The sequence below is a fragment of the Zosterops lateralis genome, assembly GCF_965231275.1.
Source record: "Zosterops lateralis genome assembly, chromosome: 1".
NCBI classification, from domain to species: domain Eukaryota; kingdom Metazoa; phylum Chordata; class Aves; order Passeriformes; family Zosteropidae; genus Zosterops; species Zosterops lateralis.
The window spans coordinates 61,581,899-61,608,052 of NC_139762.1; the positions used below are offsets into that span (position 1 = coordinate 61,581,899).

Genomic DNA, 26,154 nt, shown 5'->3' on the forward strand with positions numbered 1-26,154 from the left:
TTTAAAAAATTTCATTTTTATTGATTCATTACCATACAAAATTTATTCAAATTACATCCATTTGAAGTGGTAAGATCACAGCTAGAGAACATGTCAGCCTTTAATAAATCTATTTACAAAACTCACCATAAAAGCTTTTTTTGTTGTTTTTTTCCTTTTTTTTTTTTTACAGTATTTTACAGAGGTTTGTTTTGTTGTTTTTTTTTTAACTAGCATACAATGCAAAGCTAAGTTAGATTAGTATTTTGCCCACACACATTTGGACAAGTGTTTTATTTGTACAAAAAAAAAAAGATGGTCTGCATTAGTCTTCATTTTCTCTTCCCTCGCAAAAGTGCCCCTTTGTCTCGCAAAACTTCATGCTCACACAACTTTTACTGTCCTCTTCCACAAGACGAAAACTTTAAATACTACAATTTTATTTACAGATCCACATCTAAAAAAACTCTTAAAAAATTACAAACCAGATAGAAAATATTCTGGCAGTGTTTACAAATTAATTCTATTGTACAAAACTGCTAGATAACTAAAGTGTGAGTCGAGAACATATATCAAATTAAATACAACTGCTGAATGATCTATGCAAACATTTGTACATATAAACACACACTTAACACTGTTTAACAGTTCTTTATGTGTTGCCCTTTTTACATTTGTTATATTCCAAAACCCACACAGTCATACAGTTTCCTTATTAGTACTGTGACTTCTTGCCTTTTCGTGTGTGAGCTTTCATAGCAGCAACTCAATGGTACCAGAAAACCTGCATACATAATATTCTACTACAGTACAAATAGTACTAATTTTCTGAATACGTCAGATAAGCACAACAGTAATGCAAACAAAAAGATTATACGGGCATCATCTAATCAACATTACATTAATTTAGCCCATGGCAAAATATTTTACACTCAAGAAAAAAAAAAATTATTTAAGACTTCTTAGAATTCCTCTGACGTTCAAAAAATAAATATTGGTACTATACTATACTAGCAAAGATCTTAAAAAATAAATGCAATTCAGTTGATGTGGTACTTACAGTTATGTACTTTGGAAAAAAATTAGTTCCATTTTGCTGGCAAAGAGAATTATAAAAAGCTGTAAGCAGAGGAAGCTAACCCACTGAGATAAATATGATATATTGAACAAACAAAGCTTGGCAAAAGTGTTTTCCATAGAGGGAAAAACCCACAGTGCATCTCTAGTAGGCACTTGACATGAAGCCCCACTTAGTACCACAAAAATTCTTGTACCAGTTCTAATGCACACTGGGGGCAGTAAAATTGAACTGTGCATCTTCGTTCTAGTTTAAAAAAAACAACCAACAAAAACTACTTTCACACACACACGCACACACAAGCATTTTTAAAAATCTGCAATTACTACAAGAAGTGGCAGAACTTTATACTTTTCAATATCTGCAATATACACCACATTTACAGTGTATTTTCTTTTCATTAAAAGCTTTTAAGGACATAAGTATTTGACCTCATAATGAGACATATACACAGCTCAAAATGAGCATTATGACAGCAATTTAAACATTCCCACAAGTAGCTGAAGAATCCCATTCCACTCTTTTGCATTACTTCATATTTACGTTCACTGCATGTATACAATCCATGTTGTGACACTCAAAAGACATGCATTCTCTGCAGAAGGCACGACCTGAAATACTATTACAAAATTGTTATTTAGGACTAAAGCAGTTCATGGAGCCCTTCTCCGTAAGCCCACTTGTCACGGTAAGCAGAGACTGGGGGAGTGTGAAGACAAAACATCTACGGTCACCTGCTTGCACCTGCTGACTCGCAAGGCACTGGAGCTCGGGGTCAAGGAGAAGGCTCTGCTGTAAAAGCCTTCCCTTGTTTCTTATAGTATTATGGGGAATATTCAATTAAAATATCAGCACTGTTCAGGAGCCTAGTTTATTCAAAAATGCTATTTTATGGTAAGTAGAGGACAACTCTGAATGATGGCAGGTTTTTTGATTCCACTAAAACATAGTTTAGATATGGACAGCACTTAAGACAATCAGCTGTATATAAATTCATCCATCAGTGAAGGAAGTTTTTCTAAATCATAAGCATCAAAGAGGTCACTGATGCCTTCTTCATCCCCAAGGCTCAGCAAATAATCTTCCTGAAGCAGAGGTGGCAGCAAATTCACAAATGGTCCTTCAAAGTTTGAGGGAATTTGGTCCTCGGTCTGCTGTAGAAGGTTGGCTGGAGAAGCCAATGGAGAAATTGTTGCCATATTTACTGAGCAGTCACCTTGTCCTGAGTTAGCAGAAGCCACTTCTGCGACAAGAGGGAGAGAAAAAAAATAAAAGATGACACATTTAATCTCAGCAGAAATATCAGACACACATAAAACATCAAACAAAGTAACCGCTGCATAAAGGGGTTTTCATAAAACATCATTTCAACAATAAGAAAATGGCCTCCATATAATTTCTAGCTTGTTTTTGATATGTTACAAAGGGCTTCTCAAAAATGATCATGTTGCTACCATCTCTGACTTTTCTATTAAAAAGTTATCTTAAAAGATTTAAACAACTAGAGGGGGAAATACATCAAACATAGTGAGATGCCCATTTTCCAGTGGAGTTCACAGTCAAAACTGAGAATTTTCTAGGTACCAGATGTCATCAGTGAAGAAATGTAGCTTCACATATACAGAGAGTTTTGCCTCTTGTGTGGAGATGGATTTTTACTGCTACTGTCTTATTTGAAAACTTAAAAAGGACAAAATTGTTTCTTTCTTCAGTATTACATACACTTTGATTACATACAATATGCAAATAGGAAACCTACTTTAAAAAATGATGAAAAGGCAAACTTATTTCCAACTATATAAATCAGAAATACACAGTGAAAAATTGATACTTTAGCTTTTCACTTCTTAGAAAAATAAAACCAAAGAAAAAGAGCTGGAAATCCAAAGTTCAAACTGAAACCTTGAATGTGAGCTTGAAGAAAGGCCATTAGTATTGCAAAGAAGTAATTTTACCTTTGGAAATGGTTTTGGAAATATTTCCATTGTGGTCCTGACTATAGGTTTTCATTGGACTGAGGGCATCATTTTCCTCTGGGCACAGATAAACTTCAATGGGTCCTTGAGTACTAGATAAATGTATCAATGCACTCTGCTAACAAAACAAACATCAGAATGGTGTCACACCAATGAACAAACAACAGAGCTTTGATGATACTGAATAAATTCTTACTAGGTTGTGAGTGTTTGAGTAGTTTTACTAATCAAAAGAACCTGAAAAGAACACCAAGCCTTTTTTTTTCCTAGATGTGAAAGGTTTGGCTGATGTATCTTGCAGACTAGAACATAAAAATATTTCCCACTGTAGCGCACAAATCTCAAAATCCCACCATTTCTGTGTGTCATATCATTAGAAGGGAGGCATAAAGGATTGAACTCCCAACATTTTCTTATAACCAAAATAGCCTGAAGCATTCTGATAGAATGGAACTGTAGGATGCAAGTCACAGGTTTTATTATTATTCATAACAATAATATTGGATGCGTTTGTATAAATGTTTCTGCTTTAAAAAGATGCCAAAACATCTTTCCCACTCTCCCAAAAGCCTTCAGCACCTACTCAACTGAACTCAAATATTTATATGTAAGGTCACCTAGTTATCAGGCAGCATTTCCAAATAACAAAAAATCCCAAACCAGATGCCATTTTCTTCACCCAAACTACTTATGTAAGTCCTTCTGCCCTCTCAAGACAGTGATTTTAATGGTGGTTCTGAATAGGAACTGCTGATTTGTTGCAAGAAGTTACATTTTTCCTAATGTTCACACACTGATGCAATAAACCAACATGACCCAGGCACAGAAAACCTCCAAAGCTGCTCTTTGTGTTATGATGGAAAATCATAAATTACTCTGGTTATAAATAAACTTGCTGCTGCTGCATTGCATCAATAGTTTTCTAAAAAGCATAAATATAGGCATTAGGTACCTCTTTGCAGACTTGTTTAAAATACTTCCTTTTGTGCCCTTTGACAAAATGTTCCTCTTATTATTTGGGTTCTGACAGTTATGTAACATAACAGACAGCATTTACAAATACAGAGAACAGCAACTGAATGGGGGTTTGCCAGGGAAAACAGTGAAGAGTACTTAGGGCAATGCTACAGATAATTAGAAAAAAAAGGAGATGGGAAGAGCAGGAATTGAAGAAGGAAGGTACTATTGAGTGACTGAGGTATGCAAAAATAAGAACACTGAAACGTAATTGCATGTGACAGAAAGAAATAGGACCTTACTGCCTGAAGCTGAAAATTAAATAAGGTGGGTATAGAGGATAAGGGAGGTCTAAGCACTAATTTTAATGACTGTGTGCATCTCTCTCTGCCTGCCTGATTTTGCTGAATTAAAAAATCAAAGCATAATGCCCAGGGGAAAGGAACAGGAAAGCAAACAATAATAACAGTATATATTTATGAATACTGATATAAATACCCTTTTGCAGCAAAATGATTTATTCTTCTTGCCAAAACCTGCAACAAGGTTCAAAGGGGAAAGTAAGGACAAAGGCAGAGAAAAGAAAAAAAGAAGGATGCAAACCATAATGGGTGTAGGCAAGGGAAGAACAATCTTAGGAAAAAAAAAAAAAGAGTGACAAGGAATCCAGAGCCTGTTCCTGCTCACAGGGCAGCAGGTATGGCTGGGCTCACTGGCCCAGTGTAGGGATGAAGGATAAATGCACAGGTATGAACAAAACATTAGCAGTGTTTGTGGAATTAGCCCCATCTCTAGGTGCTGCTTGAGTGAACAAATCAGGTACATTTTTTGAATCCCTAAACCAGTTCCTGTCAATTATTCCCATTTGCCCAACATCGGGTCTCTCTTCACAAGTGAGAATTATAGTAAGTGCCAATGAAGCAAAGACAAAGATGAAAGAAGGAAGGGCAAGAATGTGTTCTAGGAGTAAAACACAAATTTCTACAAAACTGCAATACCTCAGAAAAAAATTCCTACATGAAAACATGTTTTAATAAACTGCCTGTTATAGGCTATCAGTTATATGAGTCATCAAGATGCTTAAGGCACTGAATTGTCCATTAACTTTTTAACTAAAATAAGAAAGCTGAATTTCTTGTGAAAGATTTTACACTGTTACAAACCAAGGAAATTTCAATTGTGAAGAAAGAGTTTTTCTTTACATAAAGCATAGCAAAACAAAGCATCTGTAAATAGTGTGGATTACTTTGAAGAAATCTAAAAGTGAGTGAAAAGGAACAAATAACAATTCTTCCGTGTAAATTGATTTTTAAAGTTTCCCCTTCCTCTTCTACAGAAACATCCCTAAAATTTGTAAGAACATAGGACTCTGTACCTGGGCACATATTACAATAAGGCTCAGGAGACACTGCATCTGTAAAAGAATTACCTGTAACCTGGCAGAAAGTGCCAGGTTCTCCTTACCTCCACTGGGTCAGGCACTTCAAGTCTTGTTTCTGGAGGAGCTTTCACAACTATAACAGTTTGGTCTTTAAGGCCACTAATTTTTCGAATATCTTGATACGTCACATAAGCTAATGTAATCACCGTTAAGGAATTTTCCATCCCAGGTTACCATACACTCAGACTATTTGAAGAGGCAGAAGTCTATGAATTATTTTTCCATTTTCTCATGCAACATAGCTCTTAGCCCAAGGTTTTCTGTTCTCTACACTGTGATTGCCATGGAGCCATGTGAGAACTTCCCTTTGAAGTAACAGCTGGGGACACTACTCAGTGAACAAAAGGAGTTCTCTCTGCTGAGTGCTTCTCTCCTCCTCTATATGCAGGAAACTACATAAGCTAAGGTTCAACAACCTGAAATTACTCATAAACTCCATGAACCAAAAAAATTTATGCACTTGCTATCAAAATGCAGAGAGCTGGAAATCATTGAAAATTATAGATGCATGCTATAGAAGTGTCACTGAATCACATAATTCCATTGGACTGGAAAGGACTTCAAAAGATCATTTAGTTCCAGGCCCCCTGACATGGACAGGGAAACCTTTCACTAGACCAGGTTGCCCAGATCCCCATCCAACCTGGCCTGGAGCAATTCCAGGGATGGGGCATGGATAGCTGCACTGGGCAACCTGTTCCTGTGCCTCATCATCCTCACAGTAAAGAATTTCTGTCTAATATTTCATCTAAACCCACCTTCTTTCAGTTTAAAGCCATTTCCTCTTGTTCTGTCACTAAATGTCCTTATAAAAACTCCGTCTCCAGCTCTCCCACAGGCCCCCTTTAGGTACTGGAAGGTGCTATAGGGTCTCCCTGGAGTCTTCTACTAGCTGACAAAAATCCTAATTTTAGATTAAACTTGAGGGGCTTTGCAAACATAAATATATAATACACAGAACATATATAAAATATACAAAAATTTATAAATATTCATGCAACATTCATATACTTAATATATTAACTTGTATCATATAAAATTATTTTTAAAGCCTGCTTAAGCAGCTACTTTAAATGTCAATTTCTGCATAAGCAGAGAAAAAAAAAGAGAATATTTTGCTGTTCAACATGTATTTGTCAAAATGCCAATTTTTAGGGGTTACTAAGTGGTAAAGCCTCACGTCCTGATCCATGTTTGACACTGAGGTGTCAAAGTGCTTTTGGCTGTGAAAAGAACTGTGAAATGGCCATGATCACATGCATACAGTTCCAGCTCTTTAGTTTTGTCATCTGTGAGGTACCTGCCGTAATGTTTATGCCAGAGAAATAAAAAGCCTGACTTATTATACTTTTTGGTGGTGTGAATGTCTGCTGTTACTGAGCAGTACAGCAAGATAGACAGGTCAAGCTCCAATACATCTTGCATCTATCTTGGATCAAACAGGTCAAGAGGCAAAGTGACAGGTCATAATTTTTCACCCAAAAGGTTTTTATCAAGGCTTTTACCACGTGTTAAGTAAGGTTTGCAAAGGCAGAGTTTGTCCCCCCAGGATTCAGTGCTACAAAAATTGAGAATTGTCATGTTCAGTTTTGTCTTGCTTATGTCTCTTCAGGGACATAGCTCGTAGCTGAAGGCAGTGCTGATCCTACTTCCCGTGTCACTTGATGATCTTTGGTTACATCAAAATGTCTATGAAATACAGTCAAAAGACAACACAGTTCATGTAGTTCAAGTACGTTTTACTGGTACTCCCACAGTTATTTCCTGTCCTTCAGAACAGAGAACTAATCCACTTTATTAGATGCTACTTAAACACTACTTATTATATATAATAATGAGTTTTCACATCAGCATTTAATAAAATGCTTTCTTATGTGGCTAATGGGTGGGAAATCTAAGGAAAATAACTACTGGTTATTTACGAAGGGCATTAACAGACAAAATAAGTCATATGAACCTTATGCAATTTAGTATTGCTATTACATTAAACAATTCAGCCTAAGGTATTTTGAGAGCTCATAGAAGTTTTATCTATACTTTATTATAGATTCTCTAACAAAAGTAATCTGAAACTTCATTGCAAATTTCAGACTAAACCAAATCCCAACTTAATTTTCCTCTCTGTGCCTGTAATTTATATACATATCAGTTTAAAATGAAATAGATTTTAAAAAAGTAATGACTAAACAAGTCTGTTACCTTATCAGACTTTCTCTTCATGCCTTTATTATTTCTGAACACATAAAACTGTGGTTTGCTCTAGGCTCGAAAAAAAACAAGGGACCTCAAAGCTAATAATCAGTAAAGGTTCTCGATTCTACTCTACATGAACACAAATGTTAACAGTCTCCTTCACGTATCACCTTTTCTGTTTTTTCCTTTCACATTCAAGAAGCATTGCAGTATATATATAAAAGCAGCTTTTATATCAAACTACATTAAAACCTTTTCAAATTCTTGAAGCTCCTGATGCTTTCTTTCTATGACATCACATAGAGGAAGTCTCTTAGTTTTACAGGGCACAGCAAGGAGGCTGAGCACCTTTGAGGTTTTGGGAAAAAAGGATATCTCTGATTCTCTGAGTCCTCCGTTAGCAGCTTGAGGTCCAGGGTGCAGCTTTGGATTAGCTCATCCAGTTTCTTCTCTTCCTGAGTCAGTTCCGTCACCTCCTTGGTGAGGCCCTGGCGCTGGGCCAGCATCCCCCCATCCTCTGACAGGCTGCAGCCCCTGCAGACACAGAGAAGGAAGACACACGGGCAGCTTCTGTAAAATCTGACCCTACACCATGGTAAAAGGGAGAGACAGGATTTTATGCTGCAGATCAAGTTCTCAGTCCTTTCTCCCTAAACCCAATCCTAGCGAGTCAGCGTAAACTATGCTTTCCAGAAAAAGCACCTTTTTATAACAACAACACATTTTGGAACTGCCACCGAGATTAAGAGTTGAATATTTCTAACTACTTCCAAAATCTTGTTTCTAACCACAGCTTAAAAAAAAATCAAGGGAGGTAGTAGGTAGAGACACATACCTAAAATTATTCCACGTGAAGAAATAAATTAATTTATCCAGTTTTCAAACAAAATGTTGGTTTCTAATTTCCCTGACAAATGCTTTTTATAAACTTTTCTTAATAGAAGAGTAGGACTTTATCTTGCTGGAAGGCATTTTGGATGATTGCTTGGAGCAAAGTGGTAGAATGAAAGGTGGAAGAAAAAAAACACTGCTGCCCTGTGATAGTGAAATCAGCCAGCAGGGATGGAAAAGGATAATGAATACTTACATCCACTGAATGTTGTTTTTGGATTTTTTCTTAATGAGATGGATGCCTTCCAGTACATTGGTGATATCGTAAATCCTCCTTTTTTGCACCTTGAGGACCTCTGCTGCTCTGTTCAAATCTAGGACCCCATCAGGAGATTGGCTCAGCAACTGAATGAACTTCTTTGTAAGAAGGCCAAGGGATGTATCATACCGAGTCTTTTCTGAAGGAGATTTTGGAGCTTGGAAGGAAAAGGAAAAAGAAAGTTAAATCAGTTTTTTCTCATTTTGGTCCCGAAAGGAGCAACCAAAAATGAAATTATATATATTACAGTTACTTCTTTCATTTTTACTAAAGAAATCTCTCATACCTCTGCATCAAGACACAACTTACCACTACATATTTGTATTTCAAGATGTACATTTCCAAAAGTCACAGGTACATGAGCAAATATATACATTTTTTTAAAATGCAAATATTTCCAGTAGTCTGACAGATACATATACCAATATTCTGCTTAGGCTTTTACTATGTGAATTCATAATAGTATTTTTAGCATCTATTTATCCTGGCAGCAAATCAAAAAAATCCCCTGTGACACTCCTTCATCAGACTGATAGCCAGCTTTCATCAGAGTTTGATTTTCCCCTCATGTGAGATAAGTGTTTCATATGCAATTAAGCAGGACTTAGGTGTACTTCAGGGGGTGAACACAATGACAGATTCCATCAGTGCCAGACTCCACAGCTTGAGAAAACTCAAGTGAATTAGAGGAGATTGATGTAAAATACAATCTATAATCATCATTGCTCTATAGCCAAGCAATGCTCAAACTGGGGGAGACTACCCATATCTTCTAAATTAGAAGTCAGCAAATGGCTTGGACCAATTCATGGTTTCCATGCACAAACACAGCATCTATATACTTAACAGATGGGCTTTTAAAAGTTTAAATACTTGGATCAGAATGACTTCTAATTCTAAATGTTCAAGGCCTTTCTGTCAAGGGAAATGAGCCAGCCATTATTACAAGTCTGCTGGGCTGGTACATCTCAAACCCTTCATTTGCTTCCAGTATTATGCAGCATGGAACTTGGGCTGATTTGGTGGTCTTTTCCATGTTTTCAAGGGTCAGGTCATACATTAAACTGCAGAAGTCAGTCAAAACTGAAAATCCCACCTACAAGTGAACCTTTAGATTACCCTGAAATATTTTGAAGAATTCAATGGCTTTTCAATGAAAACCAAGATGTTGCAAAGAGAACCAGCTAGCTGTATTTCTTTGGGTAGATTCAGGGCTTGTCTGCTCTGGGATATGGAAAAATATTCATAGAAAGGCTTGGGTTGGAAGTGGAACTTAGAGATCATCTAGTTCTACCCTCCCTGCCATGGATAGGGACACCTCCCACTAGACCAGATTGCTCAGAGCCCCATGCAACCTGGCCTTGAAACACTTCCAGGAATGAGGCATCCACAGCTTCTCTGGGCAACCTGTTCCAGTGCCTCACCACCCTCTGAAGGAAGAATTTCTTCCCAACATCTCATCCAAATCTCGTTAACATCACTAACATGACCTTGTGGATTTAGAGCAAGGGTGGTTGGTTTGTCTGGGTTTTGTTTGGGGTTTAGAAAAGAGTAAGAGGATCAGAGTGGTAACAGTAAGAAGTGACTGGACTCGCACATAAAATGGCTTGTGCCCCACATCACGCACCAAATTCTTTGTACAGGCTTATCAATGCTGCAGCAGCATCCTGTGCACCAAACAATACTGAATTTCTACAAGAACCCACTCCAATTTAAAATAGGCTTCATTTAGCTTAATGAAGTTTAGTTCAATTAAATCAACTGTGTTTTTTTAACTCCTACGCTTTAAGTTTGTATCTTCAAATAATTTCAGTTTTTCTATCTGCCTCAATAGAAACCAGAAGACTGGTAAGGAAGGATCCCTTGGCTCTGACATCACTACCACAGCTGCCCCAGTCCTCTCCTTGCTCTGCCAGCCTAAATCTCCTGCTGAAACCCCTCAAACAAGAGAGCAAGGCTACATCTTCCAGCTTCTGTCGCAAGAAGTCCAGTGCCCAAGGCAATGCAGATGTGCAGAAATTAGTACTTAGAGCACCTAGGCAGTGGCAGTATCCAGAGTCACACTGCAGGAGCTGAGGGCAGCTTGGTTGCCGTGAAGAGTATTTACCATGCAGTGCTGCTGAGGCACAGCTAGCACTCTTTGCAAATCCCTGCCCAGGGAAAGAAGCCTGGCAGCCAGCTGCTGTAACTCCAGCAGCAAAGGGGGAGGCTGGCCTGATGAGCCTTGCCTAATAACTGTGCATTCAATCCCATGAGGCCACCTTCACTCCTCAGCATCCACCTCTCTAAGCATCCCTGCATCATGTCCTTGGCTTAATGGGAGGCCCTGGGCAGAGAGAATGAAGGCTGCCCAGCAGGCAGAGGGACACACCTGGCAGCCAGGAGCCTCTGCAGCCTCTGAGCAGCTCTGCAGCAAGCCCTGCATGCTGCAAACCTGCTGTGCATTGCCCACCTGAGGGGTTGAGTTTGTTGCATACACATCTAGATGAGGACAGCAATAAACACATTCTAAGGTAGGTAATGCAGACTGATGACAGCATGTTACAAGTTCTCTTACTTTTTGGACTATCTGGACTTCTTGTTGCAGCTCTTCCTTTCCCCTTTGGAGTCTTTAGTCCTTCCGCAAGATACTGGTGGCCACTTTCTCCAAGCTCCAGCCTTCGTTTTGCCTGTTAAAAAGAATTGTTTTTCTTTAATTGATGGTTTGCTAAGAAGTATATTTCACTTTATCAAACACAGCCTTGAGACTATAGGAAAGCCAGAGAGAGTGGTGAACTTTTCACAACAAGGTATCAGTACAGGTTCAGAGCCCATATGCATCACAATGGAATCCAAATATTTACTAGAATCCTAAGGCGGACAAATATTATTCAAAGGGTAAGCTGATGAGGCTTTTATTTGAAAATTCAGCAATTTTCTTCAGATTTGAAAAGCTGAGTGACAATCATGGTATATTTCAGTCTAGTCTGGACCTTCTTGAATAGGTATGAAAGATTTTGGCCCTTACTTGAGTTGAGAACATTTCATTTAAGAAAATCAAAGTTAGCCTCTCGGGCACCCACATGTATGAACCCACAAAGCTACATTTCCTTTGAAAAACTCTTTATATCCATCTAAGTTTGTGCAAAAGTAGTGCTAGTGCAAGTTATATTCTTCCCTTTGCTATCTGAGAGGATGGCTTTGAAGGGGACCAAAAATTTCCACTACTATGAACTTCGCCATCAGTGAAATAAATGACACAACACCAAGACCAGCACTGGACAAGTCTTCTCCTCTGCCTCTCAAAAACTTGTCCTCATTGAAAGCACAACCACTACATTTACTTCACATTAACTAGCACATGTGCTCCCTAAATAAAAGTAAGGTGGAGCAAAAGTAGTATTAGACAATGCCTGAGAATCAGCTAAGTGTTGCACTCAGCTCAAAGGAAAGCTGTGTACATCTTGAAAAATGAAAACAGTGAATGAAACCCTTAAACTTTGCAACACACAGACAAACTGCAATGAAAACCACTACCAATATGAATTCTGTTCCTAGACAGAAACACAATATACTATCTTTGGAAACAATTCTATACCCTTCCCTGCCACTCAGGTTACTGAAATTAAATCTGGGGATACTTGTTATCCTAACAATAGAAAGCACATTACCTGGAAGACACAGGAAAAAGAAGTTTTATGTCTAATCAAGTTTAGACAAATAACTACTTCTGAAGAATGTTGTTTATTCAGCTAGACAGAGTAATTCAGAGTACATTATTTGCTTGTTTTTTTAAGATTCACCCCACAGGGCTGGATAATGTCTTGCTGCTCAGTGAATCAAGACAAAACAATACATTCTGCTATGGAGTTGTAGACAGGTATTTCTGGATTGTGAATTTGTCTTATGCACTTTACTTTGGGTCTGTGACCAACAGAAGGCTCTAAATAAATTTATATGCATTTATTTATGGATAGCTAACTTACACCTCTCTGTTGGACTCTGTTTGCAAACCTCAAACTTATTAAAAGGCAAGTTAAAGCACATGAAATTCATACAAGCCCATGGTGTAACAGCACATGCAGAGCACTCATGCCACTCTTCTCCACATTTTGTGTGAAGGAGCACAAAATTCACTGGCAACAGGGCAAAACTGAACTGCATCCTTCTAACCAACACAGGCACCACACTCCCAGCAGACCACTGGTGGCAGCTTCTAATAGCATGAAACACCTCTGCTCCCTTCAGCTCTGTAATCCAAGGACATAGATTTCTAAAAGGTCAAGTGTTAACAAAAGCATCCAGCTAATATGTTTAGCCAACATAATTGGATTAAATTAAGATTACAGCCATTCCACAGGGAGAAATACATTTCACACTTTTTTATATAAGTGTTTTTCCACCCTAAGAACTGTAAGAGCAAAGGAAGGAGGGGTGAAAAGGGAACAATTCAGGGCGTGGGAAGAGTAGGTCAAAGGGATACAATTAAAGATAAAAGAGAATCTCAAAACCAGGTGTGAGGAGGGGCAATGCTTAGGACGTAAAATCCAGAGATTTGCAGCACTTTCCATCAGAAGAGAAACTTAGGTTTGGATTATACATCAAAACTTCTTGTCTCAACTTGTTTACAAGACACAAACAACAGTATTTTGCCTCTGCTTTTGTGGTTAAAGACTTACATAAGTTTTTCTCGTGAACTTCAAATAATCAGAGAGAACACAGACAGCATCCTTTGGCTGCACAGAGCAGCAAAAGCCTGCCTGCATGTGCTGGGACTGGTACAAACAACACACTCTTGCCAGGTTCACCAGCACGGTGCACCTACAGACAGTGTAGGGCTAGTGAAAAAAATACCACAGGACAGAGAGCTTTACAAGATTGCTGGTTTTTAGGGTACAAAGCACACAGGAAACCTGAGAGATACGTAGAGCAAGAGATTAAAAGATCCTGACTACTGACAGGCAATTTTAGCAAACCCTGAGGAATGTTTAATTTCAGGCCAGATGTTACACGTCACTCAGCAAGTGCTCACTTCCCCTTCCTGTTTTACAAACTTCATGGCTGATAAGATGTAGGACTGAACTGGTGTATTCTCTCAATTTCTTCTTTCATGAATTACAGGCTAAAGATTTCTTAGTGCTGTTTTGTTTGCACTAGAGATACTTGGTGACTCACAGTTTCTCTCCCATCTCCAAAACTATTCATACTGCCTTCTGATACCTGGCTTCTCTTCAGAAATCTCAAGATCTGTGATCAGCAGAATCAGTGAGCCTTTTAAAAAAAATCTTGATTGTGTCACTTATTTTTGCTGCAGCATTATGTTCATTATTTTCACTATTTATACAAAATAGTATTATTTGTCCTTATTGCATTATTTGATTGAGCACAGCATGCACAACCATCTGACACGGTATGAGGGACCTGCTAAGAAGTAACAACGAAAGGACACCAGCACAAAGCATCCCAAATGACAGGGACAAATAGGAAGCAAAGAGACAAAAAAAATCTCAATGACATGAAATCTGAGTGCAAGAAATGAGAAGCTAGATTCTTTAGGGGGACGGTGAAAGGAGCACAAAATACATGGAACTGTGAGACAGGTAAGCCACAAACTGACACATTCCAGCAAGAGACAAAAGTAATAGGAAGCATCCCATTAAGCTAAACCAGATACCTACCTACCTAGCCCCTTGGTCACAACATAAAATTTGTGGCATCAACTATTTTAACTCAAGTTTCCCTTCCAATACTATGAGCAAACCCTGATATAGATACAAACTATAGACCACTGTTCAGTGTAGACCACTAAAACCAGGTAGCATCTTGAGTCCTCTGTAGGTTTGACCTTTTAGCTTCAATCCCTTTAAAAAAAAAAAAAACAACGAAACCCAGATAGCTACCACAATCAACATCAGAGGCAAACCCACAAGAATGTCTTTTATAAGAACACTTGTCTCTAGAGGAAAATAGTTTAAAAACTCCCAGGATAAGCTAAGTATTTTCAAGTACACAGGACCTCATGCAATTCACTTTACAATACTCAGTCTCATGGATTAACTTTGAAGAGGCGGTTGGAGGCAGGCTATGCTTATGGAAGAGAAGAAAAGGAGCATGTGCAGTAATACTTAAATTAATTGAAAAAAAAAGTGGTGGAAAAGGAGCAAATGGGAAATTATAGCCCATTCCCTTTAATGAGCTGGTTTGACTTCATGGCTACCTGGGTCTATCAGGTTGCAGATACCACCTCTTCTGCACTCTCCCTCCATCCCTGCTCTCCTGGTACAGGCAGCACCTCATTGGTATGTCCTCAACAGCCCCCACAGACAGCGGATTCAAGAGGCCCCTTCCAGCAGTAACTTAGTCCTACTCCAAAATAGAAATTATTTTTTTGTGAGTGATGAGCCTGCACTGAGAGCTGCTGAGAAGCTCTCAGCCTGACAACCACCTAATATCCCTCGAGGCATCAGATTGACCTCTGAGCAGCTTCACTGTCACACAGCAACCAACTTCAGTTCTCGGGGAAAGAAACTGGCAACAATTAGAAATAAAGAAAAATTTCAGTGCTACCTTGTAACAGATAAGTAAGTTCCAAGCATCAGGGAAGAGCCATCACAGGATTTTGTCAAGACAGCAGAGCACAGTGCCCACCCAGGTGGAGCAGACATCAGTTTTTGAGGACTGCATCATATCCAACCAAAGCCTTAGTTACTCTGAGAATTATATACTTAAGTTTGAGGGAAGAAGCAGTAAAACACTCTCTAATTCTTCCCAGTGATAAAATCATGGAGAATAACTTGCCAAACTATGCACACTAAAATTTGTCCTGCTAGATGTGTCTCAGCTTTACTACTGGATGCAAGTGAGTTGTGCTGTTTGCAAGAGACAGACCTAAGAAAAATTACATTACCTGTGCCACCTTCTGAAAATCTTTTGTCTGAAATATTGCTGCACCCATTAGGCTTCAGCAAGCACATAAAACTTGCTGGAAGAATGATCTGAGCTGGGCATATTCTACTACCCCAAAACCCTAAACTTAAAGTCATTTGGAAAGTGTAGTCAGTACATTTTCATTACAAGGGTGAAGCATCAAATCCCACTTCAAACTCCTGTCACAGCTCTTGGGCCTCCCAGGCTCTGCACATTTCATGTCCTTGGATTCCTGAGACCTATCAACATCCCCTGCCTTCCTTAGCAGGCATTCAAGGTGTATTTGAGGAGTAGCAGTCTGATTTAAATACAAAAGGACAAAAGTTGACCTCAGCAAGAGAACAAAAGTAACCTGGGACAAAGCCTGCTGAGATGGGGACAGAAGATAAAAGCTTATTCCAAAAAACAATGGGATGAGGAGCTGAAAAGAAACTCCAGTTTATGGCCAACTGGGCTGGAAAAACAGGAAGATTGGAAACAACCAAGCATGACAAGGAATAAATTGTTTGTATTAAGTGATAGCTGACAGTGAATTAAGCAGCAAGTCAGAGAAATGCATCTTAGGGCTCAGCTGCAGGTGTCTCAGAGCTAGGAGTAAGATGGGCAAGTTCAGCAAGGGACGATGACTAAGCCTGGTGCAGTCTCTAGAAGATATTACAATTGCTAGGGGCAGATAAAATGGCAGCTTCTCTGCAATGTCACCACAGTGCTGATATTACTGGGGAGGGGATGTAAGCCTTTCCAGCGAGCACAGATAAATTTTGACTGCAGCAAGGAAGCCATAGCATAGGTTCTTTACCAATCCCCACATGCTTTGCACAGGCTTTCTTTCACATTTTCTAAATTAAGCAGTCACTTAAAAATACAATTCAAAAGCTAAAGTTCTGGGGGCATGAATTCTAGAAAGCTGTTCCAGAGGTCAGGAGCTGCAGAGAAGAAAGCAAATACATTACATGAAAGGGTAAATTAAACTGGAGCTTGATGAGGAAGGAAAGAGAGGAAGCAAAGGAAAAAAGACACCTTGGGGTGGATGCAGGGAAATATCCATACACTAAGGAAATGTCTCCACTGAACGAAGGGATACGGCTGAGCATTTAGAACACACTCATATGAACAAACCCTGGTATGTGGAGAGCTGTGAGTGTCTGCCAGAGGGCTGCACCCAGCTGAGGGCACAGCAAACATTCAGAAAGCCTGGAAAATAAGGAGAGGTGCAGAGAGGAAAGCAGAGGAGTTCTCAGTAAGGAAGGGGCTCAGCTCTACTGGTCAGCTCACAAGCAAAGAAACACCCAAGGTCAGCAAAAAGATGCAAGAGGAGTGCCAGAGTTCTTGCCTTCAAAATCCTACTGACAACTAATTTCATATCCATCACCTCATTTCTCAAGAGAAATAAAATTTTCAGTTCAAACTCCTGGAAGGGAGAGGGATTTCCATCTTCCATGAAGAAATATTACCCCAGAGGTCTACACACAGATACCAGTAATTTGTACCTTACTACCCCTGGTTTCAGTAGTTAACTTTTGACAGTATGAAACATTTAAGAGCAGGTTTAAGGGAAAAATAAGAAAATAAAGAAATGGCTGGGAATTAAACTATTGGTACGTAAAAGACAACAAAGCATGTCCTTAAAAGGAAAGTTCTGTAAGTTCTCTCAGGTCTTCCCAAAGTATTACTTCCCTATGAAAAACAGGCAGTCCCATACAGAAGAACAAGACCAGGAATGACACTTCTAATGAAAACATGACCTCAAAATTCAGTTTTAGTCATAGCCATTCATAAGACTGAGGTAAAAGAACACAAAAAGATATAAAAAAAAGTGTATTTAAAATTGAATGCATTGTAAAATCTACACAAGGCAGAAAAAGAGTCTGAAATAATAGCTACTTATTCAGGTGGATTATTAGCTGAGTGACAAGCAGCTTGTATTTAAAGTAAAATTTAAAGAGTCTTTTTAAAGCAAATGAAAACACAGTTTACAGAAATCATCCTGATCATTCTAATCCAACACAAAAGCTCCAAATTGTCTTCTCATAAAACAGCAACTGTATTTAAAGAAGGACCAAAAAGTACTTTCTATTATAACTATTTCTGTTTCCTAAGTTATCACCTTATTTTTCAGCTTATTATCGTTTTGACTGAGGGAAATTCTTCTCTAGTTCTTATATTGAAATTCTTAATTCAGCTACAGTCAAATTGTTTGTTTTTAATGTAAACGAATATTAAAAGAAATTCCCTTCTATATGTCTTAATTTGGTTTATAATTCAGTAAGAGGCATGTCACAATTACCAAATTAAATGACATTCTGATCATATGCAGCCCCTCCACATTAGGTATCTGACACTGAGGGCTGAAGGTTGATATGTTGCTCTGGTGAAGTTTCTTTCAAGGCCTAATTAAACCATCCTATTTCTATCCATTTTCATGATTCCCTCAAAAGTATCCAAGAGTCAAGGAAGCCATGAACTGTAAACACTTAAAAGATGAAACCACACAACTTTCATTTAGCTCCAAAAAGTTAAAATGTGGGTGGCCAACTTTCAGCAGCAAATTCTTGTATGAAAGTGGGACCCAAGCCAGAGGAACTGAGCAGCAGCTTTCCCTTCTCAGGATGAATGTGCAGGAAGAAGCCATGCAAGTGCCATGAGTGCCTCCCAGACGTTGCTGCAGAACATCCCACAAAGCCATTTCTGACACCCACAGAGAGGAATACATCAGCTTTCAGGCACGCTCAGCAGTTTGAGCACGGGCAGCTTGCTCCCGTGTTAGCGGTGCTGCGCATCGATGCCACCCCAATGAGGGACTTCACACTCTCATCTCCAGCCTGCCTGAACAGAAGAACATCTTCAACTGCTTTTAGAGGAAACACAACGGCCTGAACCAAATCAAGAAAGCACTGAAATGTGGCAATGAAAAATGGCGGTTTCTCCCTACACCTGGACAGCAGGTCATTTTTACTGAAGCAGGATTATAATCTTAATATACTAATTACCTTTGATTTTCATTCTGATATCTCATGTGACCTGGCCTGCCCTCTGGTCAAATTATCTCATAGTCACCAACACTAATATAATTTTGACACCAAGGTAAGTGGATAACCCTGTTTGACATCACTCCATTTTAGGCTCATAGATCTACTGGAACACTATGGGTTCAGCCCCACACCCCACCAGAATTGCACTCAGCACAGTAGCCAGTGGCAAAACGTGCAGCTTATCTTGTTTTCCTACTCTGCTGCAGTATTTTCTTTGCACTAAAAGAGGAAGGACATTACAACGGTTGTGCAAGACATAAACCAAAGCGTAAGCCACGTTTCTGGCCTCAAACCAAGAGAGAGAATTACACCTATGCTGCATAGGAAATGAATCATCTGAGATCTTTCTTATTGCAACTTTTCCACCAAATATGAAACAATTAGTTCTTACTGGAAGCAATGGCTTTGCACTGTACTAAGGCTGAAAGCTCCAGTCACCACTTCATGTTGAAATATGAAAAGTTGTTTTCAGGAAACTGCACCCAGTTTTCATCTCAACTGCTACATTGCCCAAGGTGAGGAGTGTCTGTGTCTCTAAAACCCACCAGCTGCCAGGGGCTGAGGTGCACCTGCTTGGTTAAGGTAGAAGCTGTGGAGACAAAACTTCAAGAAAATGTAATGACAAACAGCCAATACTTGTATTCAAAAGCATGGCCAGACTAACACCAGCATCTGGGGTGTGGAATCCTGACCACAGATTTTAGGGGTGTGTCTGGATGCAGCAGGATCATTTCCCTCCCATTCCCTGGGAAGCATAGCCTGGGCCATGGTGGTAATGCCAGACATGTCACTAGCAGGCTCCAATGCCAGCCTCATCCTACAAACTGGTGCCAAAGCTACCAGCCCATTTGCCCCCCATTCCCAAAGACATCATCTCAGCAAGGCTGATGCCTCCAGAGCAGAGCTCGGGGATTTTCATTTGTGGTTGGCATCAGTGAGTTCTCATCATGCACATCCTTTGAAGAAAACAAGATTGTCACAGAACAGCCCTGATACTGAACTTGCAAACTCATGGCAAGCAGCTGGGGTGGGGGTGGGGAACATGACAGGACACAAAACAGAGAGGGGACAGGATGCGACAGCAGACCAGCCACGTAAGAGACTTCTTGGTGTCATTTCTTAGTATTGCCTTTATATGTAACAGTTCCACCAGGAGTCCACTTTTTATGTTACCCATTGAGATCAAAGTAAGCCCAAATAAGGAAGTGATAGTTCAATTCACATGGTGTATGTATGATAGGGCAACATCTCCGTGTGGCTTCAGAGCTGCTTGCAGTGTTTCAGCCCTTCAAGAGACTTTCAGCCTCCTGACTAGCAAGGCTAAAGTTGAACTGGACCAAGGGAAAGAAATCTTTCCTATCATTTTATGGTTGATCCCAAAGAAAAATCTCTGCAAAGCAAATCAGTCTCAAAATACATCCTAGAAATATTTTGGTCTTTTGTATTTAAGGATTACTTTTTAAAAAGCTACTAACATCAAAATAAGACTGCAATTGGATTTGTTTCACTGAGTGGCTTCCACTCTACGTGTGGAAATTTGCACAGCTACTTAGAAAAAAAAACTTTCAAACACTGTCAGTGGTCTGCCAAATTGTCTATTAAACAAACAAGCCCTGAGATTGGGGGAGGAAGGACACTGAGAGCTGGAGAATATAATAGGATGAACTTCCTTGTAGGAAATTCCAGTAAATGCCATGGAGCATTAGATAAACAGATTAAAAATTAGCAGCAGCATTCCAAGCACATATATTGACATAGAAATCAGGAAAAGCGTTATTCCTCACTTACAAAACATACAGAATACAGCGATAAACTTTTCTAGGAAGATGTAATTCATAAGCCTGGATACATACAAAGTGAAAAGTGAGGAGCAAGAGGAGCACTTCCAAAGCCATACCAGTACTATCTCCATGTAGGTGCTCTGTAATGGTACAAGACTGGGCTTGCTTTACAAAGTTTGCTCACTAAACTGCCTGCTTAAACCACGGCATATTGAGCTTTGTTTTCCTCGAATACAGGATACACACAAGAAAGGACAATGTCTGTGGAATTTCACAAATGAAGTCTCCGGAGTGCAAGATTTCATGTCTACACGTGTCTATGGTTCGCGATGTCCCACCCTGACACCCCAAACCTTCCTGTACTCCATACAAAATACCCATGCCAAGTTATGCCAGAGCAGCACCAAGGGCCTGCATCACTTCTCTCACTGAGAGGTGATTCACAGGGAACAAACAAACTTGTACATTCCTACAAAAATTAATGACAAAAAGAATACGTATGTAAACACTTCAGAAACTACAGTAGAGAGCTACAAACTAAAAGGTAGAAAGTTCTAAATACTCAGGTGCACAGGAGCATTAGCATTGGCTATTCACATCCCCAAAGCAGGTGAATCCTTCCTTAAAGAAGGTCAACACCAATGTTGACTTCATATTTTTAATTCACTGCCTGAGGTACAATGGCTCTTACATCTATCTACTTTTTCAATTAATGTCATTAGTAATGAGAATTCAGATCTGAAGTAGCAAAACCTTTTATTTTGAAGTACTTTCTTAACCCAGTTCCCCCAAGTATAAAAGCATATAGCAGGATTCCTCAAAAGTAATAAACGGACTTTGAATCCATTTAGGGTGATAAAAATATTATCTAGCTTTCAAAGGTCATTGTGAAAGTTGACAAAAACCATTCAGAAGACCCAGGCGAGATACAATGATTTGCATTTACAGAATCAGACAATGAGAAATAACATGGGTTCCTAAGCATTTACTGCAATACAGGATAGTTCCGTACATTGTGTAAATTGTGAGAATATTACTCCACTTTAGGGAAGTCTCAACGTTGTTCAAACAGATTAACCCTGATAAGTTATTTCTGCACCTACAAGTAACTGTAGTGCTGACTTTGCAAAAGAGATCAATTTATCATTCACAATTAAGTATAGTTTTGAAAATTAAATTACCAGCATTGCATAAAAAAATTTCTTACATAACCTTGATGAAGTTAACACAATAACCTCTACCACATACCAAACTTCAGAGTGACAAAAACAAGTAAGTGCCCAAGAAACAGGAAAACAGAGTTTATATATCCAAAAGCAGCTATTGCTAGAAGCAGTCAGAAAGGAGGCTCCAGATTAGAAGAAAGTTGCAGAAAAAGATAAAAGATTTTAAGAAGAGCAAGGAAAAGAATCACAGATAGCAGGGATCTGAAGACCCCAGTTTTGGATGGCAGCCTCCACCCTAGATCTGGAGCTGGTACTGCCATCAGAAGGCTTCTCTTCACAGCACATTCCTTTGACTGCAAACTGAAAATGCTGTTCACCTAGCCTGGGTTGCTAAACTCTAGAAACTGATTACTTCCTGCCTCCCCACATCAAGGTAGGCAGCTGCTGCATTTACTTTTATTGCACAGGTCAGTTTGGCAACAGCTTACATGGCTGAAATGGCACAGAGACAGCCAAGTTCCTGATGTTTTAAATGCTGTGTAATGTCACAAAGAACGACTAATCCACTGAGCTTTCACTGTGATGCACATTCTACCTTGGCAGTATTTTATCAATCCATCAGCCACACCATGGAGCAGAACAACCTGAGAGTGCTGGCAAAATGACGACAAACTGATTTCAAATAGGAGGTTTTACTTATTCTCATGGACAAAGTGGGAATAAAAAAGAGACCATATGGCAGCAGGCCTTAAGTGAAGTGAATGAGTGTTGGTAGACTAAATAACTTTTTTTTTTTTTTTTAACATTTAGGAAAATTCTGTCATGCACAGGACAATCTAAAACAACTGATGTGACAGCCTAATTTACAAGACAACAACCAAAACAGATGGTTTTCCAGGGAGTCACAGGTAATGAATTTCTAGAAAAAAAGACATTGAAGTTGCTGCTCTTTCAGATTATATATGATATTTTCAAAAAGTTATTCCTTTTGGTGATGCAGAAAATCTTCAGTCAGACAATCAAACAAGGGCTTGAACCTATGTGAAAACTGATCCACACCAGACACAATCTGTCGTTTCTACTTTGTCTTCTTTACAATACATTTCCTAGACTAAACACCTTGAGATGACTTCTCCAGAAAAATTAGTAGCACCCTGAAGTCTCAAATTTTAAAATGAAGTGAATTTGCATTTTTCTCTCTAATCTACACTTCGATGAAAGAAAAGAATCTGACTTTCTAATATGACCTCCTACATATCACAGACCCTAGTTGCTGTGCTATTGTAGCCAAGGATAAGAATGCAATTTTAGAATCTTTGTTATGCAAATGAGATGAACAAGCACCTGTCAGGAAATACAATAAACACAGTTGCTCCTACCAAAAAGCAAGTAGAAGGATTTGCTAACCTCAAAGCTGTTCAGAGTTGAAATTACAGAGCATAACTCTACAGAGACATAACAGCAAAACAGTCATTGTGTCAAAACTTGAAGGCATAAACTCATTATTTTCCCCTCATTTAAAAAATATGATTCCCACTTTGAATTTGCATTGTTTAAGCCTTCAGTATTAAATTCTCCATGTGCTCAAGTTCAACAATTTAAGAAGTCCTTTAACACCAGAATCATCTCAGGGAGTGGGTGAGGTGGGAAAGCACCTGTGGAGATCATCTAGTTCACCTGCTGCTGCTCAAAGAGAAGGCAACTAGAATAGGATGCTCAGGGCTGTAATCAGTTGGGTTTTTAATATGACGAGTGAATACAACTCCACAACCTAAAGGACCTGTTCCAGCATACCTTTGCTGTATAATCTTCTGTTTAAATTGACTTTCTTCATTTTGATTATTGCCCATTGCCTTTTATCCTGTCACTGGCCACCACTGAGAATAGCCTGGATCCATTTTCTCCCCTCTCTCCCATCACGTGTTTAAACATGTCCAGGCTCAACAGCCCCAGATCTCTCAGCCTCTTCTATATGAGATGCTCTGAGGCTTTACCCACCCTTGTAGCCCCTCACTGGACCTGCTCCAGTATGTTCATGTCATCTCATAATGGGGAGTCCAGAACTGGACCCTGCATGTCAGCTGTGTCTCACCAGGGCTGAGCAGAGGGAAAGGATCATCTCACCCTGCAGAACTGCTTTACAGCAGGTTTGTCCCAGCCCATTCTGGTACCTGGAATTATTCCTCTGCAGAGACAGGACTTTGCATTTCCTTCATGAGGTTCCTGTCAGCCGCTTCAAGCCTGTCTAAGTCCCCCTGGACAGCAGTGCAACCATCAGTTGTATCAACTACCATCCCCCGTTCTGTATCTCCTATCAGCAAGTCACTCTTCAATATTAATTTCATAGGCAAAATACTGCTTAAGGTGCACTGAAGGGCATTTTCTTCAGACCTCAAATAATTCATGCTGCCCTATTTAATAGCACCTTCTAATTTCAAGATCTTTCCCTTACAAATACTAGAACTGAATCACATATGTTACTTTAGGTATCAGTCACACCGAAACTGCTGACTGAGGCAAAAGTATCCCCACTCTTGTTCGGGTTTTTTTTGTACATGCCTCAGTGCCATCGCCTCTCAACGTTGTGCTGGAAGCTGGTGTGCAGTTGCTTGTCCACTACAGACTTCCCAGAAGTGCTGCTTTCCAGGATACAGGCCCCCTTTCATAAGGCAGGGCTCTGGCATACAACTTTGCCTCTCGCCATATTAAAGACATGGTGTGTCTGAATGTGCCTACAGAGCAAGTTGTGAGAGCTCCATTATCATTTACTATTCTGCTGGCAATTACTATCAGTAAGTTGTTTTTTTTTTACTTCTGCAGTAATGATGAAAGCATTCCATAGTATTGGGATTAGTGCAAATACTCACTGGAATCAATCAAAAGGACTCTTTTCCTGCCAATTAGCCATTTTTTTTTTTAAACCAATTTCATATTGACCATTACTTTTGTTAAACAAAATGCTTTACAAAATAAAACATATTCTCTATCAGCCTCATTCACACATTGGACAGCTGTACCTTTGTTAGCTTCTAGCTTTCAGCAAGAGAAGGGTGAAGGTAGGAAAAGCTAGCTGTGGGATACTGCTGGTAAACACCTCTGGAAACACCACAGGCACTATTTGCAGTGCTGTATACAGAAGAACTCCATTCTCACAATTGCACACTATTTAAACCCTACAGAAAGGTTTATTTCAAGACTCTTGGCCGTCCCAAGTATTCTGGAAGTTTTCAGGCACTGGCACAAGGCTGGAAGAGCAGAACATTAGCAGAGGGGTAGAAGAGACAACACCTGGATTGAAAGCAGAAATTTTTGTGTCTATACATGAGCTTTAATTCCTATTCATTGTAGCCTAAAGTCCAGAGAAAATCCAGCTGGCTTTTTGTCCACTACATCCTTCCCCCTCATTCCCTTTCTGCTACCTGTCCTGCTGTATCACCATGCAGCTATTAGAACTATCCCGAAGGCGATGGACAGCTAAATGGGATTTTCCAGAAGCCTGGGGAAGTCTTCCAGTGGAATCTAGCACTAAAATATCACCTATTAAAGGCTGCACTAAAAATTCCTTTCTTTAAATAACTTTGAAGACAGAAGGAATCTATCTACTCAATTCAGACCCATGGATTCCTCCCCAAATGTACCTTAACCTGCTCAGAAGATAAATGACCATATGGTTTAATTGTGAAGCCATAACTTTTTCTCTTATGATCAGTACACCTTGATCCTTTTCATTTTCAAATGCAGTCCCACTTATGAGTCATCTTTCCCTCCTCTCACACACAGTTTTCAGTCTCTCCTCTTCATCCTTTTCCTCTTGTTTTAGTAAAAGCTGTAGGTAGGGTGAACTAAAATAGCAAGTTTCACAACTGGACATGAGACATCCTTAAATTTAGATCAAATAAGCCCTTCAAAAGTACACAAGAGCTTTCCATCCAGACAGATTTATAAAAGCTACATATAATTATGGAAAGGAATAGGAATAAAAATAGTCTGTGGACTATGCCCTCTCTCAACAATATATGGATAGGAAGGAGGACAGCCTTGTTCTCTTAGAAGCAGGAGAAAAGCTAAGGTAACTTGAGGCAGCCGTGGGAAGCACCCACCAGCCCACAGGCTTGCTAGATTGCTAAAAATCCTTAAGCGTGATAGATTCCCATAGAAACTCTTATTTTCTACACTGTTTTCTCAACCCTAATTCCAAACTATAATCAAACTGTAAAGCTAAGATTACCCCAGAAAACTTGACTACATCTCACTATCTGAGACTACAAGTTCTTACCCAAGCTAAAGCAAAGACAGTCTTGGACAAAACCTGCTTTTGCCAGTCATCGGTTTGTCTTGGAAGTCTAAAATCCAAGAAAACACAAAAACCTGTTGTCTTGCCTTGACATCCCTAACTCCTACCCTTTCAACAGGCGCCTGCTGATGATAGCAGCAAGAGTTGTCTTACTCCCGACTTTCCTCCCACGCTTTGCCCTGGCAAGGAGCCCTCACACAC

General features: G+C 39.4%; 1 protein-coding gene across 1 annotated transcript in view; it reads right to left on the minus strand.

Moving 5' to 3' along the window:
* The window catches only part of E2F3 (E2F transcription factor 3), a gene marked incomplete at its 5' end in the record, with an annotated part of 41,831 nt that continues 15,677 nt past the window's right edge, over positions 1–26,154 (minus strand). Inside the window, 6 exons of the mRNA XM_083881226.1 lie at positions 1–2,300; positions 3,013–3,148; positions 5,455–5,567; positions 7,998–8,158; positions 8,712–8,931; positions 11,332–11,443. Of these exons, the coding sequence (XP_083737352.1) occupies positions 2,035–2,300; positions 3,013–3,148; positions 5,455–5,567; positions 7,998–8,158; positions 8,712–8,931; positions 11,332–11,443 (1,008 nt within the window). The 3' untranslated portion in view covers positions 1–2,034. The remainder of the gene's footprint in view (positions 2,301–3,012; positions 3,149–5,454; positions 5,568–7,997; positions 8,159–8,711; positions 8,932–11,331; positions 11,444–26,154) is intronic.